Below are 17,961 nucleotides of genomic sequence, written 5' to 3'. Positions count from 1 at the left end.
GCGTAATAAAGAAGTTTTACTGTGCGATTTCCCTGCAATTCCTTTGAACATCATAATTGTCATTATTTTCTGTCACACCACATGCTTTGCTGCTGGAAGTCTTTTCTTTTGGGCTGACCCTCACAGCATGCTTCTTTGATCTCCATTTTGAGGGGGAAAGGCAGAAGCCTTGAAGAGAGTTTTTATTACCAATCATCTCTAAGTGTATTATTAGAACGAGAGAAAAAGATTTTAATAGCGGTCGTTGGCATGCTGGCCTTGGAAGGCATTAATACTTAGAGCTGAGGAAACAATGAAAGCTTTTACGAAGAGCACACACAGAGCTGCCGGGCATCAGCTGTGTGTGTGTATGAGAGATGAGAGAGAGAGAGAGAGAGAGAGAGAGAGAGAGAGAGAGAGAACATTGTTTAAGGTTCAGTTCCTGCATAGAAGGCAAGGCTCAATCCTTCTATCTCCAGGCAGTAGTTTTATGCTTGTCCACGTGGTGGCGCAGTCCCTTTAATAACTGTGTGTTCTTCCTTCCCGCCCCCGCCCCATACACACTACTTTCTGTTCTGAGGGTGACATTACAGAGACTCAACCAACCAGTGCACAAAATGCAATTCTCATACAAAATTAGGTAAGATCAATGGAGTGGAAAGTGTGTGCTCTCTAAAAAGTTCTCCACGTTTTGATATTTTCCGAAGAGCAATTACAACTAACCTTGTCCGGTAGTTCTAATAGCTTTCCAAGTCCCACCCGACCCCACCCCCAATTTAAATGATTTTTCCACAATCTTACAGAAAATCACAGCCGACTATAACCTTGGACTGTGGTCTTATCGGACCTCCACTTTGGAAACAGGAGATGAAGATCGACAAAACAACTGAACCAATTGAATAATAAAACCTCTTTCAAAGGATGGAAAGTAAAATGCCTGAGGAATGGAAGTGGGCTAAGGGGGGGAATCCTTTCTTAGGGCTTTGGACCCACACCTCACATCCAACAAAAGCCTCACATTTAATTTACAGAAAAAAAAAATCTGGAGATGTACGCACACTCCATGATGGGATTATTTGGAGGAAGACACTTAACACGCAGCTTTAAAGCCATGTGCTGTTACCGAATCCCATCAACCGAACACAGTGAATTAATGTTTCATAAGTCCTGTAAGACGATCTTATTGCATGCCAATTTCTCCACATTAATTTTTTACTGTAAGTATTTACATCAAATGAAAGATATGTAACTACGTATATAAAATATATAAGATAGCACAATTTTTGTAATCTCATTTTTTACCTTTCATTTTTAATATCGTGAGATCTTTAAAACATTTAACTGGATCACTTTCAACTTCTGAGGTATTGCGGTAAAGGAATAAGGAGGGCAGGGATTGAAGGCTGAAGAAAACACTGCGTAGCAAGCATATTTAAATAGCCAAGCCAGTTTTTGAATGCCTTGGCATATAAATGGGTTTCAGAAGGCCTGTGACCCTCCTGACAAGGTGTGTAGTTGTGCTTGTGTGTGTGTGTTTGTGTGGAGCGTGTGTGTGCGCGCCCGTGCGCACACGTGCATAGATTTACCAACACTTGTCTGGATGAAGCAGCCACAGCTTTGTGGTCCAAGATAGAAAGGGGGGGGGAGGGAGGGCAAAGAAGAGGACAGGAGGAGGAGGAGAGTAAAGAGCTGGGATGTGAGACCTCTTTCCATATGAATCTTCAAGAGGAAGAGGCAATTAGCTACTTTGCATAATGCGAGAGCAAAGAGCGGCTTATTCACCTGTCTGGAAACCAGCCGCGTGATCCCGAGGCATTTACACCCATGAGGAGAATACTTAAAATGCCGCAGCTGAGTTTAGACCGCTTCTCAAATATTAAAGTGGGAGAATGCAATCACTTTTCCTCTGTTATTTAAAAGAAAATCATGCCACTTTCAGTGTTAATAAATGACACAGCAGGAAAGAAAAGGAGCTTCATTTCTAATATCATCGGAACTTCTAGCTGCCCCAAATTGCAGAATTCGTTTCCACCAATGATAATCTCACAAAAAGCCACAAAGTGCAGACCGTGATTGAGAAGGATATACTAAGTTCATTCGTGAGAGAAACTACCTACTGTGTGTTTCTTTCTAAGTTAACCTCAATCAGGTCAGGCCATGCAAACTGGAGCAAGCCGATGTCTGCTGTTTGCTTCATGTTTACAATAGGAAATGGTTCCATCTATTTGACTTTATACGTCCTTTTGTATTTATTTTATTTTATTACTTTATTTTATTTTATTTTATTTTATTTTATTTTATTTTATTTTATTATTTTAGGGCCACAATAACATGAGAGTCCCAAGTCTTTTCCCAGAAATGTTTACAAGCAACTTCGAGGTCACATATGTAAGCCAGGTCCCCAGAACACCAAACTGTGGTTGTCAGAGCGGAGCACGAGCATGGGGAGAGAACAGCTGTCACTGTGCTTTGTGGGAGGGGGAGGTGGATACATTTCATAAATGTCTTTAAAATGCCCTGACACTGTGTCACAATGGATTATCTGAGTTTGGTTGTTTTGCAGAGTCTTTATTTGAATCAGAATGAGAGAGTTCAGATTGATTTGCTTCATCCCATCAACCCAAAGTCACCAGGACCCTGGCAGGAAATCTATTCTTAGCGCCATGTGATCAGCTCAATGCTAGAAGGTGAGGAATGAAGGGTCACCCAGCAAGTGACACAACAAAAGAGGAATTGAAGGCAATGGCCCCTAACGTTTGTTGCAACAGAATAACTCCTCAAGCAGTTGATAATACAATAGCATCAGCCAGCCTCCAGAGAAAGTTGACTAATCCCCATTTTTTCCCTTTCAAGCTGAACAAGAGAAAGTCAAGGTTCATGGAAACTCATTCTCATGAATTGTGATCTGTCCTGAAATTACTTAGTATGTGCATAGGCTGGGAATCTTCACTGCAGTACCATGTGACCCACACAAGCATGAGGCACTCTTCCCCTCCACAACTTGGAAGTCAACACGGTCTTCTACGTCTCACGAAGTTTCTAGAATTTCCAGGGTGGCAGAGGTGTCTGTATCTGCTGCAGCCCTTTGCTCACTCTTGAAGGCCTCTACTGGGCCAGTTGTTTTGGCTACATTTTGCATCAGTTTAACCCACCAGCGTTATGGAGGTCAAAGATGGATGTGTATCCATTGGAATACGAGCTCCCGTGAATAGGAACTTGGGTTCATTGCTCTATCTTCAGCGTGTAGTAGAGTCTAGCCCATAGACACTCCTAGTAAGTGTGAGTTAGTTAAATAAGTAGCATGAGGTGACGGGGGTTGGAGGGTGGATCAGGAAATAGGCGGTCACCTGAGCACCATGACCTAAGAAATTCAAAGAGACACCAGTCCGTCAGAGGCCTGACATTTCCTTGGTTAAAATGACCTATTTGGATTAAAGTGTTGCTTTCAGGAGACCAGTAAGAGGTAAGTTGTATTACCCGATGAATAGAACCACTATGGGCCTAGGAAGAGACATCTTCCAGGAGCAGAAAACTTTGAAGAGTCCCAAAACATTAAATGATTGAAAAAGATCATACAGAATGTTAAGCCCCTCCACTCTGAGCCAACTATTCTCTTTCTGTGGCTCTTCCAACATTTGTGAAGCTCATGTAGGTTCCAGGGAAGATCTGAGACAAAGTCAAGGCTTACAGAAGTTTGGTGGTGGTGGGCGGGATCCCATCCTTCATCACATTGTCAGACTTCTGGGGGTGCTTTGGTGCTGCTTGCCCAGGACCATCTTGGTTAGAATAATCTCATCTCTCCTAATTTACAGAAGAGTGATTTTTGAGAGATTTTGCTCTAGACTGAAGAAGCCAAGAAGGAAGCAGAGTCTTTCTTCTGGATATTTTCTTCCTTTTTTCTTTAATTTATCACCACCAATGAACACCCACAATATTTGCTGGCTTTACTAGAGGCTATAATGTCGGATGGATGAGCCTGAAATGGTATAGTCTATCGAGGGCTCTCCTCCCCTACTCCAGCAAATAAACCATTTCGTAACTGCTGAGAGAACAACACTTCTCTAAAGTTATTTTGTTTGGTTTTATTACAAACAGAAAACATAAACCATGACGCCCACCATATCGCGCTTTGAAATATGAAAGGCAAGGAAAACTAATTTGGAACTAGACGTAGGTGAAGCACTTTGGATGAGGGATGAAATAGCCAAGTTGAAAGATTAATGCAATAGAGTCAAATTGAAATCTAAAGTGAAAGTTTAGACAACAGTGATCAGAATGAATGATAATGGAAAGGCGGCAGGATGGGAACATTGGAGGCAGCAATCGGATCTGGTTCAACCGGATAAGACGGCTATCTTGCACTTAATGCTAACTGCTTCCTATGCCATGAGCGTTGACCCTCCCTGTTACACTCAGAGAAAAAAAACCCAGAGTCATCAGAATGCATCACTGTTTTTACACACAGTTAAATTAAGTACCCACATAATTCCATGTGAGGCAACTTAGGGTTGGTTTTTTCAGTCAATTGTTTGAGATTCCCAGGTGTGGGATGTTTTTAAGCAGTTCAATGGCCCAAGACTTCTCATGGTCCCATGAGTTTTTGCCTCTGTACTAAGCATCTACGTAGACAAATAATTTCACATCATCAACATTAAAACTTGGAGATCTTATTTTGGCAGGACGTCCTTGTGTAATTTTAAGACATGATTTAAAAATAAATAAATGTTCTTACCTGGAAAATGCTGCAATATTATCAGCCAACGTTTCCTGATCATTTGCCCCAGACCTGTAATAGTCATATATAGACTTCGGAAGTACTGATTTAGCGTGTTGTTCGTAATCACTGATACAAACTAACCGCGTAAACATTTTCACAGGTTAATGCAACCCCAGGTTTGGGGTTTTTTTTCCCTGCCTGGCCTTCTACATCCTAATAATTCCACTCTTCGTCAATTATTAATAGACTTTTTCCAAAGTTCAGATTTCCTTCTCTGTCGCTTATAGTAAGTGAGCAAATATACGCTTCAATTTTGCAATCTCACTTGCATCTGTCTGCCAAAGAACAGGTACACCTAAGCCATGAGAAGGTGGGGGGGGGGGCAGGAAAAGGGGATTAGTTGTCTGTCACATTAAAATGAAGGACCTAGGGAAGTACTTGCCTGAATCCACTCTTGGCTCGGTGCTGGCTAAGGCTGCTGCTTCTGCATGGTGTGTGCGTTTGCTCTTTGCGTGGAACCCCAAAGGGGCTGCCACTCATTTTTCTTCCACATTTGGACCATGAACATATCATGTGACAAAGAGCTTATGGAATGAACGGGGCATCCAGTAAAAACGGGGTCTCTATATAATATAAAATTCAGCTGATTATAAACATTGGCTTCAACAAGGAACATTAAGCCCACATTTACAGCTTATTCGTAAAGAGCCTTGTCTCACTCTGGGAAGGAGAGAGGGAAGTGCCATTCCAAAGACCTTGTGGTCTCAATCTAAAATGTCACTCAATCACGGAACACTTGGGGGAAGACTTGTAGTATTAAGACATGATTCACAAAGCAATGGCTTTGACATCAGTCAGACCTGGGTTTCAGTCTAGGAGCCTCCACTGTAAGCTGCTCACCAGCCACTCGGCAGCTGAATTCTAACTGCCTACCTCTGTATGAGAAAGTTCTCTTCAACTTGGATCCTGCTTTCCCAACCACTTGGCAGACCACAGTGCTAAGGAGTCAATGCTCTAGGGGACAGCCCTCCACCAAGTCCTCAACCAAAGACTCAAGGGAGTTGGCACATAAATATCCCAAATCCCCCACTCCCCTCGTTCTCTGTTGCTGCCTTCAGGTGCCCGCAGTGTCAGCTGTTGGTAACCAGCGGGTTGGCTGCCTTCCCTTCAAATCTCACCGCTTTCCTATGCCTTTATTCAATCAAAAGGCTTTAAGCTGTCAGGATTGACATTGAATTAAACAGGTTTATTCCAAAAGTTCACAAGTGCTTACTTTTTTGCATCAGTGTGATACTAGGCAAAATGACATTAAAATTGCTATTGGAATGTAAATAACCATTACTATGATAAGGGAGTCCTAAAAGAAATAACTCAGTTTTACAGCTACTGAAATAGCGGAGAAAGTTGATCTAAGGAATCTTAATTCTGCTGAGAACTAATTCAAAATTTGCAAAATAAAGCATGATATTTACATTTGCAACTTTCATGATTGTTAAAACTGTCAGCACCTTACACGCAACTAATGTAATTTTGGTGTAGAGGCAACTTAATATTCTGTAATGAACCTTAATCAGACCAAGTTCCGGTGAAATTAAGGAAGATAATAAGACCCAGTGCTTCTCTAAGTGTTCTTCTGGACCAGCAGGACCAGCAGCGGCAGCCTCACCTTCTTAGAAATGCAAGTTCTCAGTCCCCACCCCAGTCCTGCCAAATCAGAAATTCTACAGCTATTGTACCTTAACAAGCCTTCCAACGGACTCTGATACACAAGATTGTCTGAGAACCACTGCTTTGGCAAGATGGAGAATAAAGGAAGATTTTGTTTTTAAAGGCTTGAATGGTAACAAAAAAAAACAACAACAAAATCCACTCATTCTATGCAGTGGCAGCCCAGAAGCTGATTTGGAGTACCATCTTCATGAATAAACTGTAGTCCCCACTTTACTTAATTAATCTCTTGGTAGAAAGAACCAAAAGAAGTGGCTGGAGCTTGGAAAGCTTTTGTTATGATAATTACATTGTTTCAATAGCTTACTTTCTTTGAGAGACATAGGCTCCTCTCTAAGCCTCTGTGAAGGGAGATGCTGAGGGTAGAAAGTGACAAAACAAGTTCAGTCTTTGTTCAAGATGCAACAGGCTGCACTTGCCCACCTGACCCCCCACCCCCACCCCACTCCCCAGTCTGAGATCAGGACCGTAAATGCCAATGTAATAGCACCTGCTGAATTTGAGCAGTCTCCTTCACAGTGGCCAAAGAATAGAGACTTTTTTTTCTTGTACTAGACTCAATAAAATCTTAACTCACTTCCGGCCCTTCAGAATATCCCAATAAAACGTGCAGCAGAACCATGCATGCCTTGCCATCTCTACAATCCTTGGATACTTTCCAAACCATGGGGACCTCTTCTGCCTTCATCTCAAGGACACCCCAAGGCCGAGCTGTAAGAGAGCTCCACATTCTCAACTGGATCTTCACTCTCCTTCATTTTAATGTGTGATTTAGACGATTGCTTGGAGAAGGTCTTAGTTCCTGTTTTTATCCTTCTTAGAGGCTTCTCATCTTCCCTGAGGTGTAGGGTTGGTGGAATCTCGGTTCCCCCACTATCTCTAGGCACCAGGAGGGGCCGTGTTTGTAATGTCACGGGCCCCAATGCCAGCAAGACACCAACCTACCAGGAGAGCTGGGGAGAGTGCCTCCCACAAGGGTAAAAACGATTTCATGGTGGTTGTACTTTGCATTCTCCTGCGTACTGATGAGTTTGATAATCTTTTACAAGCGTATTTATTGGCCTTTCATTTTCCATTTTGTGAAATGCTTGCTTCTGTCTTTGACAATTTTTTATGTTAGATTTGTGACTGCGATCTAGTGGTAGGATTTCTCTATATACTTTGGAGAGAGATCCTTTGTGAGTGTACGTATATAAGGTACAGTTTTACTAAGTTTTTGACTTTCTTTCATACAGGAAAATGCCAATGTCAGTATCAAAGCTGTGTGATGGAGAGCATGTGGTTAGATATTCTCCAATTCCTTTCTTTTTCTTCCTTCTTCACACTTTCTCCAAGCCCTTCCCTTCTCTCTTTATTTGTGTCATCTTACACTCAGTTTCCTTTGTTGTTTTCTTCTTCTTCCTCTTCCTCCTCTTCCTCCTCCTCCTCTTCTTCCCCTTCTTTTTCTCCTTCTCCTCCTTCTCCTCATTCTCCTCCTCCTCCTCTTTCTCCTCCTTCTTCATCTTCCTCTTTCTTCTCTTCTCCTTCCTCTTCTCCTTCCTATTCTTCTCCTTCCACTACCTCTTCTTCTTTCCTTCCCTTTCTTCCTCCTCCTCATTCTCTTATTATTATTATCCCTCTTTTATTTTTCCCTCTTTATTCTAATTAGAGCCAAGTCCTAGGCAGGCAAGTTACCTCAAGCTAGGTGGATTTTTTCTTTCTGGTTCATGCACTAAATGTGTTGCCCCTTGAGGTCCTGGCTCTGAGCTGGGATCAAAGGGTCTGCAATTGTTCCACACTTTTGGAAAGGTTTCCTCTATCCTGCTGTGCAGGAGGGCTGACTTTGCAAGCAGTCATCTGGGGGTGGTCTGAAGACAGAGACGAGGGGTGTGAAGAGTTCATTTGTGCTTCTCCATTACTCTGAGTGAACACCGTTTTGAGCGTCCACATTTAAAGTGGTATGGTTTGTCTTCCGTTCCCCAAGGTCCACGGGGTTCTTAAGATAGAGCTCCAGTACTGAGATCACCACATACCCTTCGGGGATACTTTGCTCTGCTTACTTCTCTGGGCTCTTGCTTTCACCCAATATTTGGTTTGTTTATTCCTGATTATTTTATGAACATTTTGACACCTTTAGAAATATGTGTGTTATATTTAAATGACTATAAATTATTTCCAGCAGGATGACTGAATTGACATGTTTTAGATCACTCAGTTAGTAGGAACCTGGGTGACAACTCATTTGACTGTTAATTGGTAATCATGAATTATTAGTTCAGTTTTGTTTTTCCTACTTTACCAGGTCCAGGATGTGGAAACAGGGACTCCCCTCCCCTCCCCTCCTTCCCTGCCCCACCCCCACTCACCACCACTATCTTTTCACTGAGGGTATGGCCCTTCAGGTTCCCATCTTTATATGGGAGTCTCCATGGCTCCGTGGCTCCATGGCTCCGTGGCTAATTGTCTCCTCACCCCACACACCCAGACTTTCCGTGGACGGGACTTCGTAGATGTCCTTTGGACAACCTTCAGCCTCAGTGTTGTTTACCAGTCCGTTGGGCTTTTGTTTGGTTTTGAGTTTTTTTCTTTGTGTTTGTTTTTTGGTATGCTTATTCGTTTACTTCTTTGGCTTCTCGAGGCTATCCATTACTTTTTTGCCATTTCAGCAACACATTGTGAAATATGCTTTTAATATTTTCTCACATCTGTAGGTGTTTTGTGAAAGACTTTTTCCTTAGCAAACCGAATCCACAGTATTTTCAAAAGCCGGAGTCTGTGTTTTTTCTTTAATTATGGGTCTTTTATTGTACAGAAATTTAAATTTTATAATGTAATCAAATTTTTCATTAGTTTTACTGATGGTTTGGGCTCTTTAGCCTTATTTAGAAAACTCCACTAGAGGTCGTAAAAGCATTCTGCTGTATTTTCTTCCATCTGGGACTGATCTTTGTGCACTGAGCTTGTCATTACTGCTCTTTGGCAAATAGGTGTCTTTGTCTTCTAAGCCCATCTTGGGATTGCATGTCCTGAACTGTCCTAGTATGGTTGGGCCATAAGACCTGTTCTGGCCAAGGAATCATGGGTGGAAGTTTAGTTTATCAACTGAGAAATTATTTTTTGTATTTTTATAATAATTTTTTATTATGTTATGTTAGTCACCATACAGTACATCCTTAGTTTTTGATGTAATGTTCCATGGTTCATTATTTGTGTATAACACCCAGTGCTCCATGCAATACGTGCCCTCCTTAATACCCACCACTGGTCTATCCCAATCCCCCATCCCCCTCCCCTCTGAAGCCCTCTGTTTGTTTCCCAGAGTCCATTGTCTGTCATGATTCATTCCCCCTTCTGTTTACCGCCCCCCCTCATTCTTCCCTTCCTTCTCCTACTGATCTTCCTGCTATTTCTTATGTTCTATCTATGAGTGAAACTATATGATAATTGTCTTTCTCTGCTTGACTTATTTCACTTAACATAATCTCCTCCAGTGCCATCCATGTTGCTGCAAATGTTGGGTAACTAAGAAATTAATTGTCAACCGAGACCCTCTGGGGCTACCTTTTCCTCTGCCACAGTAAGTACCAATATTCCAAATCGTGACTGGTCCATCAGCCTGAGTTTCCAAATGTAAGTATCAATAGAGCATAACTTCCAGCCAGAACCAAAATGACTATGTAGCATGAGCAAGAATATGCTTTTGTTGTTTTAAAACCCTGAAACTTTGAAGTTTTTATTGCTGCAGTATAATCCAACGCACTCTGACAAACTTAAACCATAGTACTAGAGAAAGAGTAACCAAAAAAGAAAAAATTTAAGTATTTGGTTAGGGGGTGAGTGGTAGGAAAACTGTTGAAGGGAAAAAGGATTAAAACTCATGTCATGCAGCGGCAAGACCATTGTTATTCATGTCATTTGCAGTAACTTGGAGGCAGATTATGTAATTGATGAACAAGGGACTATTAAGAGAAGGAGTTGGAAAGCAAAATATGCAACATGAGCTGGCTATCATGGGCTGCATTGGGTGAATTATTACAAGAAAAATAAATAAACCCTGTGGAATATACACAGGGGGAAAAAGAGATTCTCCAATGGAAAAATGCAAGAGATTTTGGGATTTGAAAAGTTTGGAGAGGCTAGTGGTTCCCAAACCCTGTCAACAAAATAAAAAATTTAAAAGATATTTGTGTATAAAGTCCAGTTCCAATTCAGTTTCATGCAAGGATCAAATCTGGGACACAGTCCTCACATTCCTTGTTAACACAACTGAATAAGTTAATCCATTTCAGAGCAAGACCCAAATAAGAATATGATACTCAAGAAATCTTTTCATATGAATAAGACAGCTGGGGGAAAAGAGTAAAATCATGTGGCTGATAAACCCAAGGTCTATCTTCTCCCTCAGCAGCCACCCTACCCCGCCCCACTTGGGCTCTCTCTCTTCTCTCTCTCTCAAATAAATAAACAAAACCTTAAAAAAAAGAAAAAAAGAAAAAAAAAACTAACTCGATGCCAAAGTTTTTTTCTGTAGCTGGAAAGATATTCCCAAGGTTAATGATGAAACAAGATGGGTAGTAAGTGCTAGAAATTATGCTCTCTATAAGCAGTGTAGAGAAAGGCAAGCCGGAGCTCTCCGGAGGGCACGGTTCTTAGAACACAGCTGCATGAGGAAGCAGTGAACGAGAGCAGGCTGGCTAATAATGAGATGTCACGCTCTCTGGTTTTAGAGATGAAGAATCAGAATCTAAATGACCTTAGCCAGGGAGGTTTTGTTCAAACTATAGTCTTGTTCTGGGAGAAAAAGCTCAGGGTATTGAAAATACGACATTAATTTCTGCAAGGAGATAATTTGAAGCCAGACAGGAATGAAAGCCCTACCTATGAGCCGATGCTGAAAGGACATCGCTGCACTTGGACGTGCATCCTGGAATAGAGTCTCAGTCTGCAGGCACCTTGTCTGAGAGGGTGAGACCGGGGCGCGTGCCGTCCTCCCGCACGTGTTCAGCTCTATGACTCCTGGGAGTGTTACAGATGAATAGTAATTAAGCATGCTTCGTGTGAATCATTCCCAGTCACTAAAGGCTGAAAGTCACAAATGCGTGTACATGTCAAATGGAAAACTGTTAGCATATTTGAAAACTGGAAAATTGTTGGGGCCAACATCTTTTGGAAATTGCTAAAATGAGAATATTTTTACGAGAAATGTGTGTGGGAACCATGCAAATTTATTAAAAGCAAATGGATTTGGGGAAAGGAGCAGATTGAATGAATTTCCATCCTTCCTTCCTCGTTTTGTTGATAGTGGTAAGGGTGATAAATTTAAAAAAATAATAATAATGACCCAATTTTTAAAAATAATTGTAAAGTGCTTTTTTCTATTTCGATGCTTTACCTCCATATGATCTTCAACTCAGTATTGCTGGCAACAACCCTTAGGGCGGGGTAGTCACCCGTCCACAAAGGATAGCGTAGGAAGAAAGAACATTGAACATCTAACTTATTACCAGTGAGGAAATAGTTTGGCAGGAATGGCATGTCTCTTATCTGCTTTGGGATCAGTGGGAAAGAACGGTTCAGTGTGAGGTTTCAGGCCAACATAGGTTAGTTACCCGAAGATTGATTCTCAGCTTTTTTAAACTCTACTGGAAGTCACGCATTTACCCATTAGGCTTTATAAGCTACAATAATATAGTCTCTTTGCTTTTCACTGTAAATACACTTGCTCAATATAATATTATATTGACGTGTATTATGTATTATCTACTATATTAGCATGCATTATGGGATATTATTTTAATATATGTTATGATAAACTTGTTGATCACAAGTTACACAGATCTCAGGCTAAGGCAAAACTGGAAAACATTAACTATTACTTATGAAAGGCAATTTCTTTGTGGTGGTCACTTCTCTAGAAACACTGGGTCCCAGGATGGAAAGAATCAATGAGACCCCCTTTCCTCTGTCTCACAAAACCAGAAGGACCGCACTGGTTCGTGTAGCCAGTGGTCCAGCAGAATCTTCCGCTGTAATTCTGCAGTTGATATAGCACCAAGTAGTAGTTGTTAATTAATATTAAATAGACATGGCTTTCAAGTATTTGTCTCTCTTTTTTAAAAAGATTTTATTTATTTATGTGAGAGAAAAAAAGCATAGAGAGTCAGAGGGAGAAACAGACTCCCCTTGAGTGAGGAGCCAGACATGGGACTCGATCCCAAGACCCCAAGATCATGACGTGAGCTGAAGGCAGGTGCTTAATCGGCTGAGCCACCCAGGTGCCCCTATTTGTCTCTTTCTTATCAAAATTTACATGGTCAGGTCCTAGGAAACAGAAACGATGGGTAAATTTCGTATCAGTACACTGCACTGCCTAACTGCTATGTGCTTTATGTGTTGCAAGAGAAACCTACCACCGCCTTTCACCTTCCCCATGGCCTTCCCTTTCAGATACTCCTCTTGGGAGGATAACTCTGCTGCTGGGTCCACTCTTTGCCGTTCCCACCTGTTCTCCCCTATTCTGCTAGAAGGCTCCAGCAGCTCGGGCGTCTTGGTGACCCAGTCAGTTGAGCGTCTACCATGGGAGTCCTGGGATCGAGCCCCATGTGGGGCTCCCTGCTCAGCAGGGGAGCCGGCTTCTCCCTCTGCCCCTCACTTGTGCTCTCTCTCTCTTTTGCTCACTCTCTCTTTCTCAAATAAATAAATAAATAAAATGTTTTTTAAAAAAGGCTCCAGCAGTCATTTGGGGACAATGAGGTAACCCAAGGGTGAAGACCAGAGCTAAGGTTGGCAGGGCAGAAAGAGGCAAGGAGCCTGGGTCCTGAGGCCCACAGAGCCACCCTACCAACGCCAAACCATCAGCCTCCCAATTTCCATCATATAATAGAACATAACTCTTTATCTTATTTAAGTTCTTTATATGCAGGGTATCTTCTGCTAGAATCAAAACGCATTTCCTTACTGACCAGAACTCTGTTCATCAGCATGCCCAGGAAAGGATGCAAAAAGGTAATAATAAGATATAGAACATATTATATATACACACTTATACTATATACACACACACATGCAATCTTTTGTATGTTTATAAATATATGAAGTTGCAGTTTACTTTATATATATGCAAGATTAACTATAACTTATAGTTATAAGAGAATTAAATGTAATTTAATACATAATCTACAGAACTCGAGATACTAGAAGTCATTGCAACTAGTTTTACTGAGAATAATCCCCAAAACACTCATTAAAATGTTGGTTCTTGTTATTTTCTTTTCTACAGATTTATCGGGATGGACAAAGGTGTGTGCATGTGTGTGTGTGTTGTGATTTTGACCCTTAACATTAACAGAAAAACCTCAGTTTGAAGATTCTGTTTCGTACCTTGTCAACTGAAATTTTCCGATATAATCAAACACTATCGATGAGAATATTCATGTAGCTTCTAACGCCCCAAGAGTAGACTGATGGATTCCTCTCCAGTGCCCTTTTAAACTACGTTGTGCCCAAAATCTGGAGGACCTCTTCTTAGGTTGGAAACGAATAAAATATCTCAACAACCACTAAGACGGGGCACTCGACTTTTAGAAAATCCAACAAAAGAAAAGATTTGCTCTGTATAAGCAGATAGGCAAAAGACATCTATTTTAAGCCTGTACCCGATCACCGCAGGTGGACATTAACCCTCACAGCTGAGGCGGGGTAGCGCTAATGGGATTTTGTCCCGAGTAATGGCCTTATGTCTTAATGAACCCTTCCAGCAGCTGTCAAGCTCACAGACTCTTCCAATCTGTTGAAGGAGACCTTTACTATCCCAGCTCTCTTTTCAATAATAAACAACAGAATGTTCCCAAGGTTCTGTGGGTAATTAGAAACTTACCTCGTGCCAACAGCCTCATCATCGGGAAAACAGTTTGCTTTCAACCTCCGTACAGCACCTGAGTGAAGTCTCCCAGTCAGCCTATTATATAGAAAGTAACAGCGGACAATTTTTCAGGTGACCAAGGTGGCCAGCCCCTTGAGTGGAAAGACAAATCACAGTTCTTTCTATGGCTGGCTTTCCCCCCAAGCTAAAATGAGATAATACTATAATGAAACCTTACGACTCTTTTTTTTTTTTCTGAGCCATGCTTTATCCACTGAGGAATATCTCCTGAAGGTTAAATAGATGTGTGTTTAAGAATCCTATTGTTACCCTTTGTTTGAGAGAAAAATCACACACACACACACACACACACACACACACAGCAGAATGGCAATTGGAAAAAAATCCGTCTAACATTTTCTCTGTCAAGTGGCTTTCACAGTTGTCCCCTGGGAGCACTTACGTCACTTCTGAAGACAACAAGGATAAACTAGTCTGTGTTTTCTCACAAGTGCTCAGCACACTCATGTCTACCTTTCTCTCCTCTGAGTATCCACAGTCATCCCTGCAGTTCGGTTAGACAACAGTGGGAACCGGGCCAGCTCCATAATTCTCAGCCCTTTATCTTAATAGGATTTCCGAGAAGTCATGCGGATACGGATCGTACAAATTATTCTGCGTTTTTCAGCTCTCAGTTGCAGGAAAGTGTCTGCTAACGAGATTTCAGTATTGACAATCAACATTTTCCAGAAAGGAGATGGCATCATTTTCAATGTGCAGGAAACAATTTCTCAGGTTCAAAAAGCACAGGAAATGTAAAATGATGGATTTAAAATTATGGTCCTATGGGCAGGGTATTTATTTTTGGCCAATATTTTCTCAATAGAAATAAAGTGTCTTGTTATTCTTTTTCCAATCTGGGGTCGCTACCTACGGCTCCAAAAATCAGTATCTGATAATGTTAAATAATTCCTGCCCGTAGAGTAGACCTAAGTTCTCAAAATGTTTGGATACATGTAAAATGAGCAGTACCTGGAATTGAAGTTCATCTCATGAGACACAATCTATCTTGTACCTGCCTTTTTTCATTTCCTGTGATCAACACGCAAAAAGGCAGCAGCTTCTAAAGTCATTTCCCAAAGTGGGTTACGTTCATCCCTGGTAGAGATTCCTGGACAGAAATACTCATAGGAACAAGTAAGTACCTCAGTGAAAACTCTGTTTAGATCGTGAACTTCCAGGTTACTTGATTTTAGTCTCTCGTTGTCTTTGAGCTGTTTCACAGCTCTGTAGTCATAGACATCTGATGGAGATGCCATAGACAAGAAGACTCAGCTCCGCGCTATAGAAGAGTAAGAGGCTTCCCTTCCTGTCTTGTAGAAACATCGGTGTTGCTTCCATACGTACGTTCGTCTGAATGCTCCTGATCTAGAAATGCGTCAACCTTTTCTGTCTGGTTCTTCCATTGATTATGAGTTCAATAAAATCTTTAATATATATTCATTGTTATATCTGTCTGTGAGCCATTTTATCCGCTGGTGAAAATTATCTTTTGACACGTGTATATATTTTTTTAGAAAAGGCACTACAAGTTTGGGAAAGGCTGGTAATGAGGACAGGCCACTGAGCGGAGACTCTGAGACCTGAGTCCCTTCCCAGACTGCCCTTAACAACAGGATGGCTCTCTTTTAACTTTCTACTGTGAGCAATTTTAAACATTTTCAAAAGTAGAGAGAACAGGGTAATGACGTTGCCTCCGTCTAACCACTATCCGGCTTTCGCAATTGCCAACTCATGGTCAATCTTATCTCTCCCATTCTCTCCCCACAACCTCCCGTGGGATTATTTTGAAACAAATTCTAGACATCATACCACGTTGTGTATCTCTAAAAGATAAAGGCTCTTTTTAAAAAGTCATAGCCACAATACCATTATCATACATAAAAATCTAACAAAAAATTGCTCTAAGTCATCAAATATTCGGTTATCACTAGAATTGCAACTTTCTAACAAGTCATCTTCTGGCTCTGGACAGCACTTCCTCAGTTGATCTCTGCTATATTCCTTGAAGGTGCATTTTTAGAGGTTTGGGTTTTCTCCACTATCCAAAACGAGAGTGTTCCCATGAAACCATTGAAAGCCAAAAGGGCATAAAGCTAAGACGCAATTATCATTTTATATGGAAAATATTTTGTTTTCTGCACCAAAACATAAAGTCTTTTAGGTTTTTCTGTTACCTTAGGACCTTGCTGAGGGACACACAAAATCAGTCAAGCACAGATGTTCACACGCACAGTTCAAAGCTATGGCGGCTTGGTGCTGAGATGCTGAGAGTGGGTCCTGGGGAGGAGCCATATAGGAGGCTACAGTAGGCTGAACGACTCCTCCCACCCCCTTCGACATGTTCACACCCTTACTCCTGCAACCTGTGAATATGTTACCTTGAATGGCAAACGGACTTTACAGATGTGGTCAAATTAAGGATCTTAAAATGAGAAGGTTATTCTGGATTATCTGTGTGGGCCCAAATGGAATCGTGAGTTTTTATAAGAGAGAGGTAACAAGGCCAATAGAGGAGAAGGTTGATGTGATGGCAAAAGCAGAGATTGGAATGACATGGCCAGGAACCAACGAATGCCAGTAGCTTCTAGAAGCTGTAAGAGTCAGGGAAATGGATTGTCTCCTGGAGCCTGCAGAAGGAAGCATCAGCTGACACCTTGATTTTAGTCCCTTGAGACCCATTTGCACTTTCAACTTCCAGAACTGTAAGAGAATAAAGGTGTGCTGTTTTAAGCTACCACATGTGTAGTAATTTGTTACAGCAGCGGTAGGAAATGGACATAAATGTGTTTAATAGATACGTGCTTAATGAATCAATTCCTTGTAGACATAATTATGAGAGCACAAGCTGTCAACAAATACTCTTTCTGTTCAAATCTAATCTCTTAGATTAATGAGTGCATGTAAAGCACTTCATACAATCACTCAATAAATGCCAACTATAGTATTATTATTGTTTTTGGTCCAAAGAGAAACCCTAGCCTTGTGCTCTTTAACCAACGTTATGTTAAAATCACCCGAAGAGGTTTAAAATGCTTGTGCTTTATCTCCCAAAGGCAGGCCAGCTACATGATTTGCAGGGCCACTTATTCATACATTATTAAGAATTTCAAAATAGCAGCAGCATGACATTTAAAGATTTTTATTTATTTGAGAGAGAGAGAGAGAGAACATGCGCGAACAGGGGGAAGAGCAGAAGGAGAGGGGGAGGGACAAGCAGACTCAGTGCTGAGCACAGAGCTGCATGTGGGGCTCGATCTCAGGACCCTGAGCTCATGACCTGAGCTGAAACCAAAAGTCAGGGGCTCCACCCAGGCACCCCAACTATGTGACATTTAAACTGAGCTTTGGGCTCTTCTAAGCATGGGGACTGTACAAGCCCCTTGGAGCCCACCTTGCACAGACTCTGAAAGAATTTATCTAGGCCAGTGTTCTGGTATCTGTAGTATTGAAAAGCCAAGTTATTCTAGTATAAAGCCACAGTTGAGAGCCTCTGATACAGTCCAACGATATCATTTGGTAAATCAAGCGTGCTGGGGCCCACACCCAATGCTGGCTCCCCGGAACATCACTAAAACAGCCTCTTGATAAGACAAAGTTGAGTTCATTTCTTACTCTGGTAAGACAGAGCACTACC

At 41.5% G+C, this 17,961-nt stretch overlaps 1 protein-coding gene across 1 annotated transcript in view; it reads right to left on the bottom strand.

Annotated features, from left to right (window-relative positions):
• Positions 1–4,848, bottom strand: part of HAO1 (hydroxyacid oxidase 1) — a 53,979-nt gene extending 49,131 nt beyond the window's left edge. The window contains exon 1 of the mRNA XM_008703337.1: positions 4,712–4,848. Within this exon, the coding sequence (XP_008701559.1) occupies positions 4,712–4,848 (137 nt within the window). The remainder of the gene's footprint in view (positions 1–4,711) is intronic.
• Positions 4,849–17,961: the final 13,113 nt, after the last annotated feature.

The sequence above is a fragment of the Ursus maritimus genome, unplaced genomic scaffold (genome assembly GCF_017311325.1).
Source record: "Ursus maritimus isolate PB19 unplaced genomic scaffold, ASM1731132v1 scaffold_22, whole genome shotgun sequence".
In the NCBI taxonomy this organism is placed as follows: Eukaryota; Metazoa; Chordata; class Mammalia; order Carnivora; family Ursidae; genus Ursus; species Ursus maritimus.
This window is presented reverse-complemented; position numbering and strand designations above follow the sequence as displayed.